Source organism: Triturus cristatus, chromosome 10, assembly GCF_964204655.1.
Source record: "Triturus cristatus chromosome 10, aTriCri1.1, whole genome shotgun sequence".
NCBI lineage: Eukaryota > Metazoa > Chordata > Amphibia > Caudata > Salamandridae > Triturus > Triturus cristatus.
Window position 1 is genome coordinate 653,249,216 of NC_140593.1, and position 22,822 is coordinate 653,272,037.

The 22,822-nt window shown below is 52.9% G+C and overlaps 1 protein-coding gene across 2 annotated transcripts in view; it reads left to right on the forward strand.

Moving 5' to 3' along the window:
- The window catches only part of ROGDI (rogdi atypical leucine zipper), a 765,793-nt gene that overhangs the window by 482,787 nt on the left and 260,184 nt on the right, over window positions 1–22,822 (forward strand). For both annotated transcript variants that reach the window (XM_085632220.1, XM_085632219.1), the window contains one exon: window positions 19,642–19,724. In XM_085632220.1, the coding sequence (XP_085488346.1) occupies window positions 19,642–19,724 (83 nt within the window). The remainder of the gene's footprint in view (window positions 1–19,641; window positions 19,725–22,822) is intronic.

Consider the following 22,822-nt stretch of genomic DNA (forward strand, 5'->3'; position numbering starts at 1 on the left):
TGAGGTCAGTAAAGAACTCAGAAATGTGTGTGCTATCAGGGGGGCTAGGTGGAAAGAGTTAACAACAATTAAGTTTAATAAAGAGATAGTGGTTACGGAGAATAGATTAAGATGCTTCAGATGTGGCAGTAGTGAGCACTTAGCCAATAATGTAAATTGTCTAGCGAGAACATCCATGTGCCGCAATTGTAATCGTAAGGGTCATTTTACACGTGCTTGCAAAGACATATCTAGCAAAACGGTAAATGTTATTGAGACTAATGAAGACTTCAGAAGCAAATACGTGTTACAAGTAGACGTGAAAGAGAATTGTAATGTTCATAAAATTGTGAAATTGGGTTGGATGGGCATAAACTAAAGGTATATGCAGACTCATGTTCACGGTTCACTTTTTTTAACAGTGAAACTTTTAATGCAAATTTTAAGGAGGGGGAGATACCTCTTGAGAGACAAGATGTAGTCCCTGTGGGATATAACAAAGATCCCATTCCCCTAGAATGTGTAGCCACGATTAAGATCACATTTAAAGATAGGAGTACGGTAGGCAAAGTCTACATAGCAAAGAATGGTGCAGACTTGCTAGGACGGGCTCATCAAAGAGATTTAGGGATGAAACTTGACCCTTCAGCAGAATACCCTGTGATGCTGGTAGAGAGAACAGTCTATGGAATGGAGGTTTTTGAGGAGTCCCCTGATGTGTTTACCGATAAACTTGGTTGTTTAAAAAAGTACCAGCACAGAATTAAGTTGAAAGAAGGAGCTAAACCAGTGGCACATAAATGTAGGAATATTTCCCTTATGATGAAAGAACCTTTGAGACTGGTGTTAGACAAATTGTTAACTCGGGGAGTTATTGAACCAGTGGAATGTGCAGAATGGTTTGCACCCATTGTTATTACTTCCAAGGCCAATACAAAAAACATCAGGCTATGTATTGACCTGAGAGAATTAAACAATAACATGTGGATTGACAGGCATCCTTTGCCGAACATAAATGAGATGTTAAACCAAATTAGTGAGGCAGAGGTTTTCACCGTGATAGATTTATCTGCCGCATACCATCAGGTGAAGCTACATTCCTCGAGCAAAGCTCTAACCACCTTTATCACGCTGTTTGGAGCATTTAGATTCTGTAGGATGCCTTTTGGTTTAACCTTCGCATTGACGGTTTTCCAGAGAGCTATGCAAAACATCTTGGAAGAAATGGAACATGTATTGTGCTTCCCAGATGCTTATTTATGGAAAGAACGAAAATTAACTCAATGGAACCTTACGTAGGGTACTTACTTGGTTAAGAGATGCTGGACTCACGTTAAGAAAAAAAAATGTCAAGTAGGAGTTCATTCTGTTACTTACTTAGGACATTTTATGTCCAGGGAAGGAATTAAGCCCAAAGTTGATTTGGTTGATGCCATTAGATTACTTCTTCCTTAGTGTTCAGTTTGGGAGCTAAAGTCCTTCCTTGGATTGTCAGAATATTATTCTAAATGTATTAAAAATTTTGCTGACATTACTTATCCTTTGAGGAGCCTATTGAAGACAGGAGTCAACTTTGAGTGGGATGAATACTGTTCTGAAGCGTTTAGAAAATTGAAGCACCACATTGCCAATGCACCATTTTTATGATGTTTTGATCCCAGCAAGCGTACCATTATTACAACTGATGCTAGCTCGAAAGGTATTGGAGCCACTGTCAGCCAAATAACAGAAGGGGAGGAGAGAGTTGTAGCTTTTGCGTCTAGAGCTTTGACGGATGCAGAATCCTGTTATTCATTTGTTGAAAGAGAAGCACTTGCGTGCTATTTGGCAGTGTTACATTTCCAAGTGTTCGTTTGAGGCATTCCTTTCACCATAAGGACAGATCACAAGCCTTTGGTAAGGGCATTCTCCTCAAAGAACATAGAAAGAACGACACCAAGAATATCAAAGTGGTTTCTAGGTCTTGAAGGGTATCATTTTGCGATCGTATACATACCCGGACTATTAAACCAAGCAGCTGATTGCTTGTCTAGATTACCTATGAAACACAGTGAACCAGAGAGTAATTTTAGTGATGAAACAGTAGTGGCAATTGTAACTGAAGGTATAAGCAGGAATGGGAAGAGGCCTTGCGTAATGATATCCTATTTCCCAGAGTAAAGCAACTTTTAATGAATGGATGGCCTACCAAGTGCTCAGAACTCAAGAATGGTGAGGAGGTGTTTTGGGGAGTCAGAAATTAATTGTACTTCCGTGAGCAGAATCTTTACAGGGAGAGCAAACTTGTACCTCCCGAGAGTTTGAGGGAGAAAATTGTATTTTTGACCCACAAAGGCCATTTAGGTTGCAGCATTGCAAAGAGCAAGATTCGACTGAATTACTGGTGACCAACCATGGACACCATGGTTGAGAGGAATTGAAGACAGTGTGTGCTATGCGCTGTGAGTGACAAGAGTAAACATGTGAGTAAGGGACAAATATCAGCGGTAGAGGTTCCATCTGTTCCTTGGAACAAATTAGCTATGAACATTATTGGACCGCTAAACGTAAAGGGATTAGGTGGTGGATTAATTCTCGCTCTTGTGGACTACCATTCTAAGTGGATAATATCACCACCAACACTGTAATTGCATTTTTACAAGAAGTTTTTCATACTGAAGGAGTACCCCAAACTTTAGCTACGGACAATGGTGTCCAATTCACTTCTACATTATTGAAAGAGTTTTACATCAATTCTCTGTTAATCATTTACAAACTGCATTGTATTGTCCAAGGGCCAATGGTTTGGTTGAACGCATCAGCCGCATGATTAAGGACTGTGTTCAACTCCATGTACGCAGTGGAACCGATATAAAAAATTAAAAAAAACCCTTGATGAAATGGTCTGGTCTTACCTAGTCACCCCTCTATTCAAGTCCCTCAAAGGTGACGTGGTAAGTAATGACAGGATTGTAAATGATAACAGTGAAGGTGTATCTGAAAACATCTGTGAACAAAGTGCCGATGTAAACAACAATGTTGTCATTCCCAACACCAGGGAGTCTTTGAGAAATGCTCACTCCAAACCTGGTTGGCATAGAGACTATGTTATGTATTAACAGTGCTCTTTCTGCTTCTTTTTCGCATCTTCCATTTTCCCTACCCCTAGGGAAGGAGAGGTGTTGTATCTTATATTGTTCCTTCCATTTGGTTCTTCCCTCCACCCCTCCTTGCCCTGCTTAGAACGCACCTAGAATGTTCAAAAGATTCTAACCTGCACTCCCACTGCGAACTGTCAAACTTCTCTTTGGGTAATGGATGTCGGTTGTTTAATACCCATGCTAATAAAACGATGCGTGATTACAACGTTATCTTGAATTATTTCACTTACTAAATTCGGATCATTGATTTTGTTCTCTATACCATTAATGTTCCAGGAGCAGAGACTCAGTCAGCCCCCAGTGATTGAGCATTAAATGAGTGCCTCGAATGCCGTGGCTTACTAGAAATGATGAAGTACAGGTTAAATCTGACTTCTTGGATTTAGGCAAGTCAGTTATAAAGTTGAGGTGTACGCGTCTGTGCTTCTGCTCATCAAATATGCTGCTTCTTGGATGTTTGAGGACTGAGTACACTTGTTTACTCGTTTTCTCTCTGTTCACCTCTATATACTCTGTCTATTCCAGAGGTGGTCTGGAGTAAGGATTCGGCATATGCAAGAAACAGCAATATCCCACTTTGCAAAAGATTCTTTTTCCTGCAATATTAATCTGCTGTAGAGTTGGAGGACCAGGTTACTAGAGAGTGCTACCTTGCAATTCCTCCCTATGTGAGTTAGCAATTCAGTGGCCCCTTGTCAAAGTACTGCAATGAGAAAGGTTAGTGAGGGTGTGCAAGAACTTTAATATGTTACCACAATTTAAAATATCACACCTCCCAATAGAAGGATAACCAGGACGAAAGATTGTGCACCTACTACCTGAATTGTCATCCAAGGTAGCCAAATTTCAGATACTTTTCTCTATGCATCCGGATTTACCAAGTGACTTAGACTGTAAAGAGTGATCGCCCGGAGTAACACCCGTGGTGGTGATGCTTGTTCCTGATTTTTCACAAGTCGCTTTTCTCTTTGGAGGTTAGAATCTGTATCCAGGTCAAATGCAGTTGTTAATTGGACAGAAGCCTCATCTGTTCGGTCAAAGTTCACCCTATCCCCTCTTTAATTGGAGTTTGAGGGCCAGTAGCTTGTTGTGTGTGAGACCGGTTTTCCTGGAGGTAGGGAGACGAAAATATTTTTTTATTTGTCTCTAGCCATACATAGCTTTTTTTCTTTGCCTTTTTGTTGGTGAGATACTGGTTTAACAATTCAGTGCTGCGGATTCGCCAGCACACTGTTTCCGAGTTAGTATTTTGTTTGGTTTTAATGTTGCTGACTTAGTTGTAGGCAGTGCCAAGGGAGAGTCAACGAGTGAGCAGTCACCCTGACTAACATGGACTATACTGGCCCACTATGTTACCTGATCAAGATGAGGTTTTGTGGCCTTTGTTGCTTTCAGATTCTTGAGACCTTGAGTGACATTTATAGAACAGTAATTGTATTTGATTTCTTGTATTAAGGTGTCCCATACCTGCAGAAGAGTACTTATTGTACCAATAATTGGTGCACAAAGGCACTCCGTTTGCTGTAGTGCAAAGCAATCTTGTGCCCTTTGTATCAGACTATTCAAATCAGTTGGTTACCGGTCAATTCCGGATACAAACATTGTAAGTGTGGTAAATAAGGCCACCTGCAGGTCAATTTGTTTAGGTTGATAACTCAGGGCATCCACAGTTAGCCGAGATGTCCTTAAAAGGGACTCCCACGGGGTGTGGCCAAGATGGCGGTACGAGCGGACGCGTAGAGTCGGAGCTCCCGCCGACGGCCTGTGGCAGCACCGGCCTTTTGGCCGTCATAGCACCAGCCGACCCTCACTGTGGGGCCGGGTGAGATCCAGTATCGCAGAGCTGCCGATTTGGAACACTGGTGGTGAGCGGGCACGCTCCGTGTCAGCAGCGCCGGTGGTGGAGCGAGGTGAGGCCTGCGGTGGAAGGTTGCGCGCCGCGCGGCCTACGCGACGTACGGCCTGCCTGGTTGCCGGCCGGGGCGGCGTTCGCCCGCCGAGTTGGTGGCCTTGCTGGAGTGGTTTGGCAGCGGCGGAGCAGAGGCGCCGCACCAGGCGGATGAAAGACGGGCCCGGTGTGACCAAGATGACCGGGAGCCGGTCTGCCAGCGGTGGAGCGGACTCTGCTGGCGCCTGATATAGCAGGAGGCGCGGCTGCCTACGGAGCGAGCTGAGGCTGGAGGGCGGTGGATGGCTGTCCTGTGGGCCCAGTAAGCGGAGTGGGTGGTGCACGGGCCCCCTGGATTCGGCAGACCTGCGGCGGCGGTTGCCCAACAGGACGGGGGGGGGCCCCCTCCTGGGTCATTGGTGGGAAGAGGAGTCCCCACAGAGGCTGCCAGCAGGGAGGACTGAGAGGCTGTCGTGGTCTGAATGTGTGGGACACAAGAGAGCTCTGTTGGAAAGGCGTTCGCCGGAGGGGGGTTCGATGCCCGTCTTGCCCACCCCTTTGACCCACCTCTCCCACGTAGGCCGAACCAGGCGCGCACACCCTGAGCTAACACTACGAACAGAGTGACACCACACGTATTCTTTGTAGGACGATAGGTTCTTTTATCGATGGTTTCAAGGGATCTTTATGATCCAAGGTGCAAGCAGTACAGCAGTGGCACAAGGTACCACAAATCGGTCGTGGGGAATGGGGGTAGCGGGACAGTCTTTAGAGATAGTGTCTCTGCGAAGTACCCTGCGGATAGCTCACAATGCTCGAGCTGGAGGGTGTCGTGTCTCTGGGCGATCTCTTACCGAGTCGTCGTCAAGGAGAGCGCCGCGAGTCTCTCAGCAGGCACAGGTGGTCGGAGTTCGGGAGCCGCGATTCCGTCTGCAAGGCTCAGATGGTTCAATAGCGAGAGGCCGCGAGTCACTCAGCAGGCCCAGGTGACTTCAGCGTTCAGGAGCCGCGACAGCGTCAGCAGGCTCGGATGGTTCCAGGTCTTCTCTGCATTCGTTCCTCCGGCACCCCTTGTTATACTCCGCTTGCTCTTTGAAGTCCGGAGTCCTCGCAGAGGGGGGACTGGGGTGACGGAGGGGGTTCGGCGGGATTTCCTGCCGCTCACTTCTTTGGTCTTTTAAGGTGGGTCTGGGAGGGACCCCAGACGCTCGGCAGGGGAGGCGCCTGCTCCCCAGGGGCCTGGTGGCCGATCGAGTCTTCCCGGGGAAGGAGACCCGAGGTGTGACTGGGCTGGCGCCTCTGGGTCTGGCTCGAGGGTTCCCGCTCCCTTGGTCGGACATGCGTGGTAGGGTGTCGAGTCTGTCAGGGCTCTGGCCGGCCCTCGGATCTGGGTGGCTGGGGCGGCCGGAGTCGGAGATGTCGTGTCTTGAGGGTGGTTGCAGGTTGGCTGGATGATTGGGAGGGCAACGCCGTGAGGCCGGTCTCACACGCGTCCCCCCCCCAGCTGAAAGGCGTGGAGAACTACCCATCCACTGGGGGGTTCTCCTCGCCGAAGCGGAAGAACCGGGACAGGCCGTCGGCGTTGGCATGATCCGTCCCGGGGCGATGTTCGACAGTGAACTCCATCCCTTGGAGAGAGATGGACCATCGTAGTAGCTTGGGGTTCTCCCCCCTCATCTGCATTAGCCACCGCAATGGCCGGTGGTCGGTCTGTACTCGGAAATGGGTTCCGAACAAGTAGGGCCGTAGTTTCTTGAGTGCCCAGACCACGGCGAAGGTCTCTCGTTCTATAGTACTCCAACGCTGCTCTCGCGGCAGCAGCCTTCGGCTGATGAAGGCTATGGGCTGATCGATGCCCTTGTCGTTGAACTGCGAGAGGACGGCCCCGATGCCGTGTTCGGATGCGTCGGTCTGGACCACAAACTCTTGGGAGTAGTCGGGGGCCTTGAGTACGGGGGCGGTGCACATGGCGGTTTTCAAGGCGTCGAACGCCTGCTGGCACTGGGGGGTCCACTGCACCTTCTTCGGGAGCTTTTTGGAGGTCAACTCCGTGAGGGGCCCCGCGAGGCTACCATAGTTTTTAATGAACCTCCGGTAGTACCCTGTAAGGCCCAGGAAGGCCCGGACCTCCGTCTGCGTGGTGGGGGGCTCCCAGGACTTGATGGCGTCGATCTTCGGTTGGAGGGGGGCGACCTGGCCGCTGCCCACCTGATGCCCCAGGTAGACCACGGAGCCTTGCCCGAGCTGGCATTTGCTGGCTTTCACGGTTAGTCCGGCTTGGCGCAGGGCCATTAGTACTTGCCGGAGGTGCTGGAGATGCTCGTGCCATTGAGAGCTGAATACGGCGATGTCGTCAAGGTACGCTGCGCTGAACTCCTCGAGTCCGGCCAGGACCTTGTTCACCAACCGCTGGAACGTGGCTGGGGCGTTGTTCATCCCGAACGGCATGACCCTGAAGCGGTAGTGTCCATCTGGTGTGGAGAAGGCGGAGCGTTCTTTCGCTCCCTCCGTGAGAGCAATCTGCCAGTATCCGCAGGTCAGGTCGAAAGTGCTGAGGAACCGGGCGGCCCCAAGGCGGTCGATGAGCTCGTCGGCGCGGGGAATAGGGTGAGCGTCTGCTCGGGTGACCGCATTGAGCCCCCGGTAGTCCACACAGAATCTTAGTTCGGGGGCGACCCCAGGGGAAGCCGCTTTCGGGACCAGAACCACCGGGCTGGCCCAGGGGCTGTCGGAGGGTTCGATTACTCCAAGGGTGAGCATCTTCTGTACCTCGGTCTTGATGCAGGTGCGGACCCGGTCAGGCACCCGGTAGGCTCGGTGTCTCACAGGCGGGCTGTCGCCGGTGTCCACATCGTGGACACACCAGTCGGTGACCCTTGGAATGAGGGAGAAGAGGTCTGCGAATTGTCTGAGCAGCTGGCGACAGTCGTCGGACTGTTGGGGAGTGAGGGTGGTTGAAAGTCTCACTCCCTCCACGGAACCATCCAGGTCTTTAGCGCACAGGGGGTCGGGCAGGGGTTCGGTGTCTTCTTCCGCCCCATCATCGGTGGCCAGTAGCAAACTTAATTCCGTTCTCACAAAGTGGGGCTTGAGACGGTTCACGTGGAGGACCCGGAGGGGGTTCTGTGGGGACTGTACATCGATCAGGTACGTGACCTGACTCTTCCGCTCGATCACCTTGAAGGGACCAGTCCATTTGTCTTGTAGGGCGCAGGGCTTCACCGGGGCCATGACCCAAACCTGCTGGCCCGGCTGGAACTCGACCAGGGTTGCGTTCTGGTCATACCAGCGCTTCATTTCTTCTTGGCTGGCCTCGAGGTTAGGCTCTGCGAGTTCTCTGAACTTCCTCGTCTGGTTGCGGAGCGCCAGGATGTAGCGGAACACATCAGGGGGTGTCCCCCGGGGGCTTGTCTCCCAGCCCTCTTTGACCAGGCTCAGGGGCCCTCGGACGGGGTGTCCGTATAGCAGTTCGAAGGGGCTGAACCCCAGAGACTTTTGGGGAACTTCTCGGTACGCGAACAGGAGGCAAGGGAGGAGGACGTCCCATCTCCGGCGCAGGGGCTCTTCGAGGCCCAGGATCATTCCCTTCAGGGTTCGGTTGAAGCGTTCCACTAGGCCGTTGCCCTGGGGGTGGTAGGGGGTCGTGAACTTATATGTGACTCCGCACTGCTGCCACAGGGACTTCATGTAGCGGGATATGAAGTTAGTTCCGCGATCACTCACAACCTCGCGGGGAAATCCGACACGGGAGAAGATCCCCCATGAGAGCCCGGCCCACCACGGGAGCCGTCACGGTGCGGAGGGGAATGGCCTCGGGGTAGCGGGTGGCATGGTCCACCAGGACAAGGATGAAGCGGTGGCCCTGGGCGGTCTTTGGATCCAGGGGTCCCACGATGTCGATGCCGACCCGCTCGAACGGGGTACTCACAACGGGGAACGGTTGTAAGGGAGCTTTGCGTTTTCCGCCACTCTTCCCACTGCCCTGGCACGTGAGGCAGGATTTGCAGTGTACTTCTACATTCGCTCGCATCTTGGGCCAATAGAAGTGGGTAACCAATCGCTGATATGTTTTGTCTTGGCCTAAGTGTCCTGCCAAGGGTACATCGTGGGCCAGGCCCAGGAGGAGGCTTCGGAAACGCAGGGGTACCACCAGTACTCGGGCTGCGCCTAGCTCGGCTGACTTTTGTTCGCTGTATAGGAGGCCATTGTCCCAATAGATCCAATGGGTTCCGGTTCGGTCACCGGCGGCCTGGGCTTCGGCTTGTTGTCTGAGGGAGGGGCAGGTGGCCTGTTCCTGGCGGAACTCTTCACGGGAGGGCCCTCCCTCACAGCGCCATTGGGCCATCTCGGGCAGTTCTCCGAGCTCAGTCAGTGCCTCAGGGGCGGACAGTTCCGGCCCCTCTCCCGGGTCCGTGGCTTCTCCTCCGTCCAAAGGAGGGTTGTCCGGCTCTGGTAGGGCGTCCCGGTCCTCAGGGACAGTGTTCGGGGCGCGGCCCTCACTACCCGCGGCGAGAGGCAATCGCGCGGTCATGGAGCGCGTGGTGGCGCAGACCCATTCTGGTAGACCCATCATCTCGAGATGGGCTCTTCGTTCCACTTGCCCCCACGGGGAACTCTCCAGGTCGTTGCCCAGGAGGCAGTCTACGGGCTGTGATGTTCGGACCGCTACCTTCAATTCTCCGGAGACCCCTCCCCACTCGAAAGGCACCAGCGCCATCTGGCAGAGGCTCTCAGAATTGTCGGAGGATATGACCGGACAGAGGGCACCGGTTAGGATCTGGTCTTCTGAGATTAGGCTGCGGTGGACCGCGGTGACACTCGCCCCGGTGTCGCGGAGGCCTTCGACTCGGTGTCCGTTGATGGTCACCTGCTGTCGGTATTTCTTTGTGTTGGCGGGCAAGGGTGTCCTGGGGAACCATCTCTCGATCACCAAGGGAGACCAGGGCCATGGCCGCTGGTTCCCATTCTTCGGAGTCCTCCATCTCTTCCCCCAGAGCCACGGAGGCCATCTGCCGGGCCGGGGGGTTGGTCGTTGCGGTTCGCTGATACTGGGGACACTGGGGGTCATTGGCGTAGTGTCCGGGCTGTTGGCAGCGGAAGCAGGTGATCCTAGCTCGTGGACCTAGCCGTCCTGGGGCTCCGGTGCTGGCTGGGGACGGGGCTGAACCTGCCGCTGGTGGGCTGCTGGGGGGGCTGTGTGAGGACCCCCCGGGGAAGTCTCTTGGTCGGCCGTGGTTTCCTCCGCCCCTCTGGCGGGGGGGGCCTTGACTGTGGCGGCCGTAGTCCCCCACGGGGCCCCGGGTGGCCCGGGTGTTCACCCAACGATCAGCCTCAGCGGCCAGCTTCCGAGGGTCGGTGAGTTTACTGTCCAGGAGATGTTGGCGCAGTTCTACAAAGCAATTGGCCGCTAAATGTTCCCAGGCAATCAGATCAAACAGTTCTTCGAAGGTGGAGACCTTGCTGCCCTTGATCCACCCGTCCAAGGCTCGGCTGTAAAAGTTCACGTATTCTACCCACGTGGTGCCCGGTATCTTCTTGCAATCTCGGAACCGTTGTCGGTACATTTCGGGGGTGAGTCCATACCGGCCCACGAGGGCTTCCTTCATGTGGCTGTAGGAGTTCATGACCGTGGAGGGCAGATCTAGCAGGGTGTCTCTTCCTTCGCTTAAGAACCGGCCCCATAGGCCAGCCCCCCAATCCTTCTGAGGGACTCGGTGAGAGGTCATGGCGACTTCGTAGGCCTTAAACCACTGCTGGATATCGTCATTTTTGTAATACTCTTTTACCACATCCTTGGGGATGTGGACTTTGGTTTCCCCGGTGGGAGCGGACGGTGGATTCCCGGGCGGCTGTGACTTTTCGTTTTTAGCCCGCCACTCGATCTCCTTCAGGCTGCGTTCATGTTCTAGCTGGAGTTTTTTTCCGTCGTGCTCTCTTTGGCGTCTCTTCTCCTCGAGTTCCCCTTGTAGCCGTAACTGCTCGACGGCCAACTTTTTCTCTGCCAGTTTTATTTCTCCCTCGATTTTTAGCTTTGCCAGTTCAAGTTCGTGGTTGCGGCTTCTCTCTCGGTCCGCTAGCTCCTCGGGGGACAGGTTCCCCTCTGGCCCGTTGTTTCTCACCGGGATGCTTGGTGGTTCATGGGCAGAGTCTCCTTCCGTTTGGGTCGGGGGCGCCCCCGTCTCGACCCAGGTTTTCAGTACTTTTTGGAAGTCTTCCTTCGTGCTTAATCCGGTGGTAGCGATGCCAAGGTCCTTGCAAAACTGTTTTAATTCTCTATGCGTGTAATAGTCCAATTGATCCTCTCGGAACGGTGAGCTTATTTCGGTACCTGCGGCACCCAGGGAGGTTTCTCCTTCCATCACTGTTTGGTAGTGCGTCAGTCGTTCACTGCACGCTCTCTTTCGGTGTCGGTTCGGATCGCGTCGTCTGCCACCAAATGTTGGAAAGGCGTTCGCCGGAGGGGGGTTCGATGCCCGTCTTGCCCACCCCTTTGACCCACCTCTCCCACGTAGGCCGAACCAGGCGCGCACACCCTGAGCTAACACTACGAACAGAGTGACACCACACGTATTCTTTGTAGGACGATAGGTTCTTTTATCGATGGTTTCAAGGGATCTTTATGATCCAAGGTGCAAGCAGTACAGCAGTGGCACAAGGTACCACAAATCGGTCGTGGGGAATGGGGGTAGCGGGACAGTCTTTAGAGATAGTGTCTCTGCGAAGTACCCTGCGGATAGCTCACAATCCTCGAGCTGGAGGGTGTCGTGTCTCTGGGCGATCTCTTACCGAGTCGTCCTCAAGGAGAGCGCCGCGAGTCTCTCAGCAGGCACAGGTGGTCGGAGTTCGGGAGCCGCGATTCCGTCAGCAAGGCTCAGATGGTTCAATAGCTGGGGGCCGCGAGTCACTCAGCAGGCACAGGTGGTTCAGTGTTCGGGAGCCGCGACCTCGTCAGCAGGGCTCAGATGGTTCAATAGCGAGAGGCCGCGAGTCACTCAGCAGGCCCAGGTGACTTCAGCGTTCAGGAGCCGCGACAGCGTCAGCAGGCTCGGATGGTTCCAGGTCTTCTCTGCATTTGTTCCTCCGGCACCCCTTGTTATACTCCGCTTGCTCTTTGAAGTCCGGAGTCCTCGCAGAGGGGGGACTGGGGTGACGGAGGGGGTTCGGCGGGATTTCCTGCCGCTCACTTCTTTGGTCTTTTCAGGTGGGTCTGGGAGGGACCCCAGACGCTCGGCAGGGGAGGCGCCTGCTCCCCAGGGGCCTGGTGGCCGATCGAGTCTTCCCGGGGAAGGAGACCCGAGGTGTGACTGGGCTGGCGCCTCTGGGTCTGGCTCGAGGGTTCCCGCTCCCTTGGTCGGACATGCGTGGTAGGGTGTCGAGTCTGTCAGGGCTCTGGCCGGCCCTCGGATCTGGGTGGCTGGGGCGGCCGGAGTCGGAGATGTCGTGTCTTGAGGGTAATTGCAGGTTGGCTGGATGATTGGGAGGGCAACGCCGTGAGGCCGGTCTCACAAGCTCCTTCTGGGAAAGTGAGGGAGGCAACGCTGGAGGCCTGAGGCGGCTCCCGAGTGGGCCGCCATCTTAGAGATCAAGAGGGAAATGGTGGCCTGAAAATCTTCCTGCGGACTGGCTGTTGTACCTGGAGGTCGAGCCCGCAGTTACTGCAGCGCAGATGTGTATCTCGGGAGCCTTCAGCACTGCTTGGAGGGGGTCATCCAGGAGTGAACGGCGGAGAGGACTGGTCTCGGGCGTCCTTGGCTTGCAGGATCCCCGGCTCCCTTGGCGACGGTGGAGGACTGAGGGACACCAGTGAGTGCCGGCTTTGCCGCTCTAGCGAGCTTCCGCGATGCGACCACTGGCGCGCTACCCACGCCGCGGGTGGGGGGCTTGGTGCGGAGACTGGTCCGAGAGTGGAGGAAGTGTGTGCCTTCCTGAACGGTGGAACCCTGCGGCCGCTTGCCGGGGGGGGGGGGTGGGGTGCCCAGCACATAATCTGGGGCGACCCCTGGGGGCTTGACCCACGAAGGTGCTGAGTGGGGTGCACACACCCTATGGAATAACACCAGGAATAGCCGCCGCTCTGCTTGTCGTATGCGTACATCCCGGTGTGTACTTGAGGCTGTGATCCACCGGGGACACGTGGCTCCCGGATACGGGGCGGAAGCGGGAGGCGCCCTTTGACAGCAGCTGGTGACCCTGTGAGGGAGTCGAGGAGACGATCCGCGCACCGCAGTTGGGAGGAATTGGCAGAGTGCAGGGGTGCGCGGAGAGGCCTGCCACGGGTGATGTGCGCCTGGTGCTTCTGCGGCTACTGGCCAAGGAGACACAGCCAGACGACGCGCCTGCCTGAGACCGGGGACGGCGTAGCAAGGCGGGAGATCCTAACGCCTGGGGGCCCTCTCGGCTTGGAGTGCGGCACGCTATGGTCCCTCCTAAAGGGTTTAAAGACAAAACTTTGAAGGACCTGTTTGCGAAGGTGCAGGCGAATCAGTGCTCTGATGATATGGCGACTGGCGGGGTTCGCCCAGCTGCAGAGAAGGGTGAGGGTACAGAACCAATTACCAAGGCCTTCCTGGAGTTCATGTTCACTGCTTTGAGGGCCGATATTCCTACTCTGAAACAGGAGTTCTCGGCGGAACTCAGAGAGGTTCGCCGAGATGTGGACAGCTTGGGAGAGAGGGTGGCGGAGCTGGAGGGCAAAAGCGACGGCTGGGATATGGAGCTGGCGGCACTGCAACAGGAGGTCCTCAGGATCCACGATCAGCAGGTAGACCTACAAACACATGTGGAAGACTTGGAGAACCGGTCCCGGCGCCACAATATTCGGATCGGATATGCCAGAGAGCTCTTTAATCATATTCTGGGCAGGCCACTTGAGACGGAGCTGCGGATTGACTGTGCCCACAGGGTGGGACCCCCGCGGGCGCCACCCTCTTCGACCCCCCCCCCGGACATATTGGTGTGTGTCCCAAGACTATCGCATCAAAGAGGATATAATGAGAATGGCCCGCCAGATGCATCCAAAGTGTTGTTTCGCGACCAATGGCCGGTTTTGTTCCAGGACCTCTCTGCCCTCACCCTTCACAAACATAAGACCTTTAAGCCCATTACCGCGCATCTTAAGCAACGTAAGATTCCATATAGTTGGGGCCACCCTTTCCGCTTGGTGTTTCGGATTGACAATACGCTTTACAAATTACGCTCCCTAGCCGAGGCTGGCCGATTGCTGGGAGTGGAATTACCAGCGGTGGATAGCGACGACGACAATCACCCACCGGAGGTCAATGATTCGAAGCCGCAATCGCGTCAGCAGGGCCGTCGACGGCGGCCTAGGAAACCCCCAATAGCGGAAATACTCAAAGGCCAGCAGGCGGCTCTCGAGTCTGTCTGCGGATCTGGCTGGCTCTCAGCATGGCTGACCCCAGCAGCAGCGAGGGTCTGGCTAAGTGACTGTCACGTGCATGGGTCGCTGGTGGGAGGGGGCGTCTCACAGTGAGCCACTTTCTCCATGCTACCAACCTTCCGTTCACCGCGAGGTGGAGGACAATGGGAACTGCTATACCCTTTTTCTTGGTTGGGTTTATTGTTTCTGTATGTGGGGACTTGGTTGGGGGGGGGATTCAGGGTTCCATGTCCACCTTGGGGGAGAGGGGGGCCCACAGGGGCTTCCACAGCTGACAATAAGCGAGCGACCCTCACCTCCCTCACTTCTCCTAGGAGAGCTTATGGGCCCCGCTTGAGCTGCCTGGTTCCGCGAGACACCACGAATGCCGGCTTCCACACTTAAAATACTAACTCTCAATGTGCGGGGTCTCAATAACCCCGTTAAACGCAGGGCGGTTTTATTGTGTCTGGAAATCTCCCAGGCCGATCTATGCCTGTTACAGGAAACGCATCTACTAGCTAGGGATTGTTACCGGCTCCGTTCACGGAAATTCCCGACACAATTCTTTTCCTCCGGCCCGACTAAGTTTGCGGGGGTGGCGATATTAGTGGCGCAGCGATTTAAGGGGGAGGTTCTGCAGAAGGCGGCAGAAATAAGGGGTCGGCTGCTAGTCTATAGGTTTGCCTTGGGCACCGCGACCTTCACCTTGGGCTCCATCTACGTCCCCCACACCATCAGTCTGTATGCGGACGATGTGTTGCTCTCACTAGCCAGCCCGCGCACAGCGTTGCCGGCGTGCCTCGCGGTTCTGGACACTTTTGCGCAGGCTGCGGGGTTTAAGGTCAATACCGACAAATCTTGATCTCTCCCTGCACCGATCCACTCGGGAATATCTACAGGGTCTGCTACCTATTCAGTGGGCTCAGGAAACGATTCCCTATTTGGGGATTCAGTTGGCGTCCGCTCTTCCGCAAGTTGTTGCCATCAATTATGCCTCCCTGCGCCGGAAGATCCGCTGGGAACTCGGCCGCTGGAAACATAGTCCCCTTTCGTGGCTAGGCAGAATTACAGCGGTCAAGATGACCATTTTGCCTCAAATCCTCTATCTCTTTCGTACTATTTCCCTACATCCGCCCGCGGGCTGCCTACAGCAGACCCAATCTGAACTTGCCCAGTTCATATAGCAGGGCAGGAAGCCGCGCATGAAGCTGGCCCTGTCTACTCTGCCCTCGGAGGGAGGTGGCTTGGGAATTCCCGATTTACAGCTTTACTATCAGGCTGCCCAGCTGCGACATTTGGTCGAATGGAGTCGTTGGGAATCAGAAACATTGGTTGTTTCAAGACCAAGCGATAGCAGCACGACCTTTACAGGAGATCCTGTTTCTCCGCAAGCACCATAGGCCCCTAAACCTGTACGCCTCGTTTATCACCCGTGTTCCTCTCGAAGTGTCTGACCGCACTAACATTAAGCATGATTTCACTACCTTTCCCTCCCCGCTAACACCTTTGCTGGACAATCCAGACTTTGCTCCCGGAATGGACCAGATGGCCTTTGCAGGATGGAAACCGGCGGGATGCCGCTTTCTGTACCATTTATATGGAGCGGATGGCGTCATCCCCTTTGAGCACTTTAAACAGGAATACGGGCTGCCGGAATCGGAGAGGCTCCGGTACTTACAGGCTCGGCATTGGGCGCTGGATGAGCGAGTCCGTCCGAAGGCTGATCGGCGTTCTTCCCCTTACGAGCGTTGGCTTCTCACGCGCACGTCTGACAAACACGTACTATCGGATTCATACAAGATGCTCCAGACTAGACTTACATATATTTATAACCCTGGCAGGGTGCGTTGGGAGAAGGAGCTCGGCAGGACACTTGGCAACAAGGAGTGGGAGGGTATCTATTATAGAGCCCGGCATTCAGCCTATCACATGGGGCTTACAGAGACCCTCACGAAGGTGGTAACATATTGGTATTACACCCCAGAGCGTCAACACTTAATGGACCACACAAGGGAGGCGCGGTGCTGGAGGGGGTGCGACCAGACAGGCACATTGGTGCACTTGTTGTGGTAGTGTGAGCTTATTCAGACCTATTAGTCGCGGGTGCTTGATGAGGTGGATAAACATTTCAATACAGAGGTACCCCGTTTCCCGGTGTACATCTTGCTTGGTCTATCAAACCCATTGACTTACCCGCTTCGAGCACGCAGGGGACGGCAACTAGCAATAGCACTGGGGTCGGCGAAACAGAACATACTTTCTCATTGGTGCACCCCTACCGTTCCGACTTTCACGGGATGGTTGCACCGCTTGTGGTATGTCCTCGGGATGGAGAAACTTACACTGACAATAGCGGGTGAGGGTTCCAAGCTTAGAGAGTTGTGGCAGCCATTTCTAGCATTGTTGGCAACTGAATTCCGAGAAGTCACTTGCCCACGCTATCTACGATTACTACGCCTAGCGGACACACCGGGGACGGCGGGGTGAGGGAGTCCTGTTAGGGGGTCAGGAGAGCTATAGGGTGGACATGGATGGAACGGGGGGGGGGGTTGGGGGGAAATTGGGGAAGGGGGGGGGGGGGGGAAGTTATTTGTGCTTGTTTTTCCCTTCCCTTGTTAGGGTGTATTAGCCCCTATTCGACTTAGGGTGGTTGATTTTCGCAGGAGTAGGCCTGTCATCGGACCCACGCTTCCAAGCTGGCTTGTTCAGTTGAGGGCCTTATGTCAGCGGGGTACGGATAGCTCCCGGGCCCGCATGATCTGGCATATGCTTTGCCTTATTTGCCCTTTTTGAAAATCCAAGAAAGATCTATATCTCACTATGGAGCGTCCTTCAGAGCCGCTGGATTTTAGCGGGCCATTTTTCTGGGTCAGGGACGCACTGCATCCTGAACGTTTGGCACGCCTGTTTAGGCTAACACTTGTTACTATGACTCCCTGCCTATATTTTTCAGACGCGGCCGGCCCGGAAGGGTTGTAGGCGACATGCTGTGTTTAAATTGGACATGTTCGAACTGATGTTGTTTGCTTTGCCTTTCTGATACGCTAAATCTGTAGCACGCCGGCCCGTTGGGTTGTAGGCGCTGAGCTCTTGTATCACCGCTGATGTTCTTTCTTTCAATAAAACAGATTTAAAACTAAAAAAAAGTGACTCCCACAGATCATTTACAGTGGCAGATCGATTTCTCTCTGCAGTTTGGAGATCAAGATGTAGCTTATGATCTGCATCAGTCAATTTTGAAAGTGTAGCCTCCAGCTTCCTGGCCCCAAGGTCTTGCTTGTAGTGCTTAGAAGAGGACAGGAGCGGGTGTGTGAGAAGCACATCTTGAGAAATAGTCTAGTGGAGATTTTTAACAGTTGTAAGTCTAGCGGAGCATTTATGCCTGTTTTCGGGTGGAGAGTGTGTCCATTGTGGTTCAAGATCACATACCAAATCAGACATTAAGTTATGAGTGACTTTTGGAGACCAGAAGCGTTCTTGTTAATCATTTGCTGTCTTAGTCCCCCTCCTGCTGCCAGTCCTCCACACACGCTTGTTCTGAGACCATTTGAGGGTATGGACTCTGACCTGCCCTGAGGCTGTATCTGTTTCTGTTGTTTCCTTTAAATCTTCAGCAACTTTGTTGTCAGTCTTGGAGTGGGATCAATTCAACGGGGCAGGTTACCTTTCAACGACTTATTTTTGGCCAGCGTTGCTTCTTAAAGTTATGAAATCGGAGAAATGTAAACGTGCTTGTTGGAGTTGCGAGCATGCCTGCTGCACTACACCACTCACTGTCCCCACTATAGCTTAAGTTGGAGGCTGAGCAAACGGAAGGGGAGACCAGAGCAGAGGGGACCATGACGTGTTCCAGAGTTAAGATGTTGCGCTAATTAACTCTGAATAGTACACAGGTCCCCACAGTGCATCTGGGTTCACCTTAAGTTTCATACCTTCTTTTTCAGTACTTTGAGTATTAGGTACGGGCTTTAGGGAGATGTGGGTTGAGAGCCCCTGAAGTTCCTCTATCGAGGAGAATATTGCTTCACCAGGATCCTTTAAAAAGCTACATTTGTCAGGGTCCTTTGCACATTTTTCAAACATCTTAGCCAGGGATGAAATCAGGCTTTGCCCACCTTGTGCAGTTTTAGATTTTATGTTTTTAATGTAGGAAGTGATTGAGCCCTGGTCTCATGTTCCTAGGAAGTAGTTTTCCCAGGGCGTATTACCTTGGGTAGCTTGACTGATGTATTGAAATTGTTTGTGTTGAACCCTCCGTGAGAGATAGAAAATAGCCAGATCCACAAACTACGCTGCAGCCTAAGGCCTTACCCTGCCTGTGTGCCAAGTAGAAGATCAGTCCACACTTCCCATTTGTATCCTGCTGCCCAAGGCCCCAACAGATGAGGCAGCATCCTGAATCGAGGTATGACACAGTCCTCAAGGAGCCAAGGTTCGGCAGTGGCTGCATCAGCAGCAACCCCCTACATCTACACTTTATGATGAACCAGAAGGGAGACTTTAGTTGCCAGTGAAAGGAAGGGTAGGGACTCGACTTTGCCATTGATACCTTGGGGGCCTCTTGATATGGAAGTCCGAGACCAGACGGCGCCATGCCAGTCCAGTACCAGAACACATGCCACACATGCCAGACACCACCACAGACGCATGCAGCTGTCCTGGCTGAGCTGCCTGTGACAATCTGCCTATCAAACCACAAACCTTCAACCACCAGCAAACACGTTTCAGGGCTTGCAGGAGAACTTGCCGAATGATACTATCCTAGAATCCCCCCCCTTTTTTTTTTTTTACTCCTAAATGTATGTTTGTCGCATTTAGAAATTTAGGTGACCTTGGAGATGACAATAAAGAGTGAAAAATATGTTGCACCTTAATTATATTCTATACCTTCTGTTTTAATGTTTTGTGCTGCATGTTTTAAAAGTGTGGTTGGGGAAGATCATTTTGGTGCCAGATGCCAGCGAGATAAGGTGATAGAGCAGAGTGACCTTCTGTCTACTTTCAGATACTCAAATCCCCAAGGAAGCCATTTTAACCTCTCACCTTTTCAGGATCAATAAATTGTGTCTGAGCTCTGGTAGGAAATACTAGCCTGTTGTGAGCTTAGTAAAGCGCCATGATACCTGCTCAGGTGCGCTCCGCGATGTATAAGCCAAGATATTATTGTAAGCAGCTGTCAGAACTGACTGTCTGTAGATGGATTGACTCGATCATGTGGAAACCAAATTAATGTATTTTGCTTTGTTTCTTGGCAGGAAGCATCTCGGCGTTTTACGTTGCCATCAGGAGCATCTGAAGGACCAAGCAAGCAGGAAAACTTTATATTGGGTAGCTCCACGTGAGTATCCCGGCCCAATAAGCCAATTTCCTAAACCCCTCCCAGGTGGCGAGTTGGCCCTCCCCCTCCCATAGTCCTTTTCCAACTGCACCCTTTATCATGGACAACTTGCTTGGTGCCAAAGGTCGCTGTTTATTAAAACACGTAAACATTTTATACATTTTGTTTCTCATGGTGATACACAACATTTTTGTTGCATTGTCTTAACGATTTGCCATCGTGGCCCATTCAGTCCATTTGGTTAATATCTGCTTTTCAGACAGATCACTTTCTGGAGGAGACCCCAATACCACGGCTACTGTTGCCAAGGGGTTAGGCTACAACTTGCTACCGACTTGGTGGGTGTCCGTCCGGACTTGCCTGGGCTGCAAGTGTCGTCCCACTTGCCTTAAGTGCCGACTTGGCCCCTTCCTGCTCTTCCGGGGGTGCGCAATCTGCGCAGGCCTAAACATTGCAGCTGGCACCAAGTACTGCGCAGCTGTGAAGGTCAGGGGCAAAGGAGTGCATCCCACTCCTAACTCAGACATGTCCCCCAGATAAAGAAAGGCCTAAACACTGCAGCTGCCCACTACTTGCTGGGCAGCTGTAAATATCAAATATGGCCTGGCACCACTGTGCCCTTTGATTCAATGTGCCAACGTTGGAGTCACACGGGGCTCTAAAACAATCAAGGCCACAACTGGAGCAACCACGGGCCCCTCTGGCCCTTAAAACAAATATGCCCCCTTCGTTAGAGCCACCTAGGCTCTAAGAATAACTATGCCACACGGGGCTCTGTAAACAAATAATGAACAGGCACCATTCTGGCTGGGGACCCCCACTGTGGCCCTTTCAATAAAATTACCCCACCGGTGCAGCTGCCCTCTGCAAGCGGGGCAGCTGTAGTCATTGCACAGCGGGGAAGCACTGGCCCCTTAAACAATAGCAAGGCCCCTCGTTGGAGTGGCCCGCTGCCATCTGGGGCCGCTCTGACTCCGTACAACCACCGTCAGTGTCCCGCGATCGGCCCAAACATTGTGCACCCTGGAGCCCCCACTCACCATACTGGTCTGGGGAGGCGCTCGTCGTTAGGCCAGACACTGTTGGCAGCAGGCGGGGCTCTCTCTGGAGGCTGGACTCTCACCGTCTCATCCTGGCTTCACCTGGGCCCCCCCTCATGGGACGTGGGACTTCCTCATGGAGCCTGCGAGGGTCCGTCCAGATCTCTGCCGGCGGGGCGGGGACTTCCTCTCCTCGCTCCGCTCCTGTCCCAGGCAGAATGTGCCTGACTTACGGCCTCGATCGGGCCGGCGGCAGTGGTATCTTCTCCGGCGAACTGAGGGGTAGGCTCCCTCTTTAAGTAGGCGCATGCTGGGTGGGCACCCGTCAAGAAAAAACACATGGAAGCTGGGTGGGCACCCGCATTATAACTCCCTCATAAAGCGGGGTGGGCTCCCGTTTCGGCTGGCAAAACGCGGGGGAATCCCTACGCCGGGGGATTCCCTCCTGCACAGGCAGATTTGCGCTGCGGAGCCCTCGCGCTCCTTTTGCCTGGGGGCCATGCAGTTAAAGAGCCCCTCCTTAGGACAATTACAACGCTTTGCTGTAATGGAAATAAAGCGCTCCCAGGGCGCTAGGTCAGCAAACAAAAAGGTCCTGTAGGAAGAAGAAATAAGTCCCAAATGTCCTTAAGGCATCCAGGGGCAAGGCAGGGCCCAGGGAGGCAAGCTCTCATGGCAGCACCCCCCCTGGGCCCCAGCAGCAGCCCGCCCCAGCAGAAACAGCAACCAAGAACTCAATTTTATGGGGACACAGCCCCTGTATTTATATTAGTAACCCCCCCCCCCCGTCTCCTGGAGCCACCCACACCTCTCAGCTCCTGTCAATCACAAGCCAGACATGCAATTCGCATCAGGCTGGCAGACACACTGTACACAGAAATGCCAACTTCTAAAAGTGGCATTTCTCCACCAGTCACCATAAATCTGCGCACACCATTGCGCAGTATTTATCCTCACGAGTTCATACATACCAAACTCGCCCCTGCAATCCTTTCATACCAGGAATTACCAGGGACACACATATCCCCCATGCATTCCTATGGGAGGGCAGGCCAGTCTCACCACACATACACAGAGAGCGCACGCACTTTACACTGGACCACAGTGCTAAAGTGCTCAGAGGCCTAAAATCACCAACACCAGGTTACAGAAAAAGGCTAGGAGAACGCAAAAGGTTTCGGGGTGAACCTGCCAAAAGGGCCAAGTCCAACAGTCTGGCTTTGCCTTCCCTGTCCCGGTCTCCTTTGCATACAAGCAACTAACAAACCTCTTACTCTTCTGAAATGACTAAAACCCCACCTCTCATTTCTCTCCAAAGTAATTCCTCACAAAAGCATGAGGCAGTTTATGGTTGTCAAACCACAGTTCCCCCCCAACTGTACTTGATTTCCTTCTTTCACCACCACCACCTGTGAGCATCGACCCCTGCACATGCGGTATCTGAGAGCACCGCTAATCGCAGCTTCAACATTTGCCGCACACTCTGTGTCTGTGTACATTCTACCGGCGAGCAGAGTCTAATATGCTATCTATTATTATTTTGCGTGCCATGATTATAGAGCGGCAAAGCCCCTCTAGTCCCTCAAAAGTGGTAATTGATAGCTTATTATACTCTTCTTATATGGCTGTATGAATAATGCCACGGATTGTTTTTAAATTAATTTGTTTAAAAGGGTGTTTAATTAAGGTAAGATAACGACTGTATTCTTTGTTTTTTCCTTGTATAAAATAACTGGAACAAGCAATCTGTCAGGCAGTGGCAGTGTTTTTCTCATATCTGTTTCAAAATACTATAGTACTAAACTAGAATTTAAACTTTGCATTCTTGTAATATATCCGATGCAGTTCATAACTCGCACAACAGCCACACAAACCAAAATTCTCATTCCAAATGTATTATCCGCAAATGAACGCTTTTTTGATTGCCACTCCCTCTGATTTAAGTCTGCACCACTTGACAAATGTACATGAAACTCTAAATAGCAAGAGTAAGCTATGACTCGCAGAAACTGACGTGTGGAGTGTGCAAAAGGTTCAAAATATGCTTTTATGTGTTTC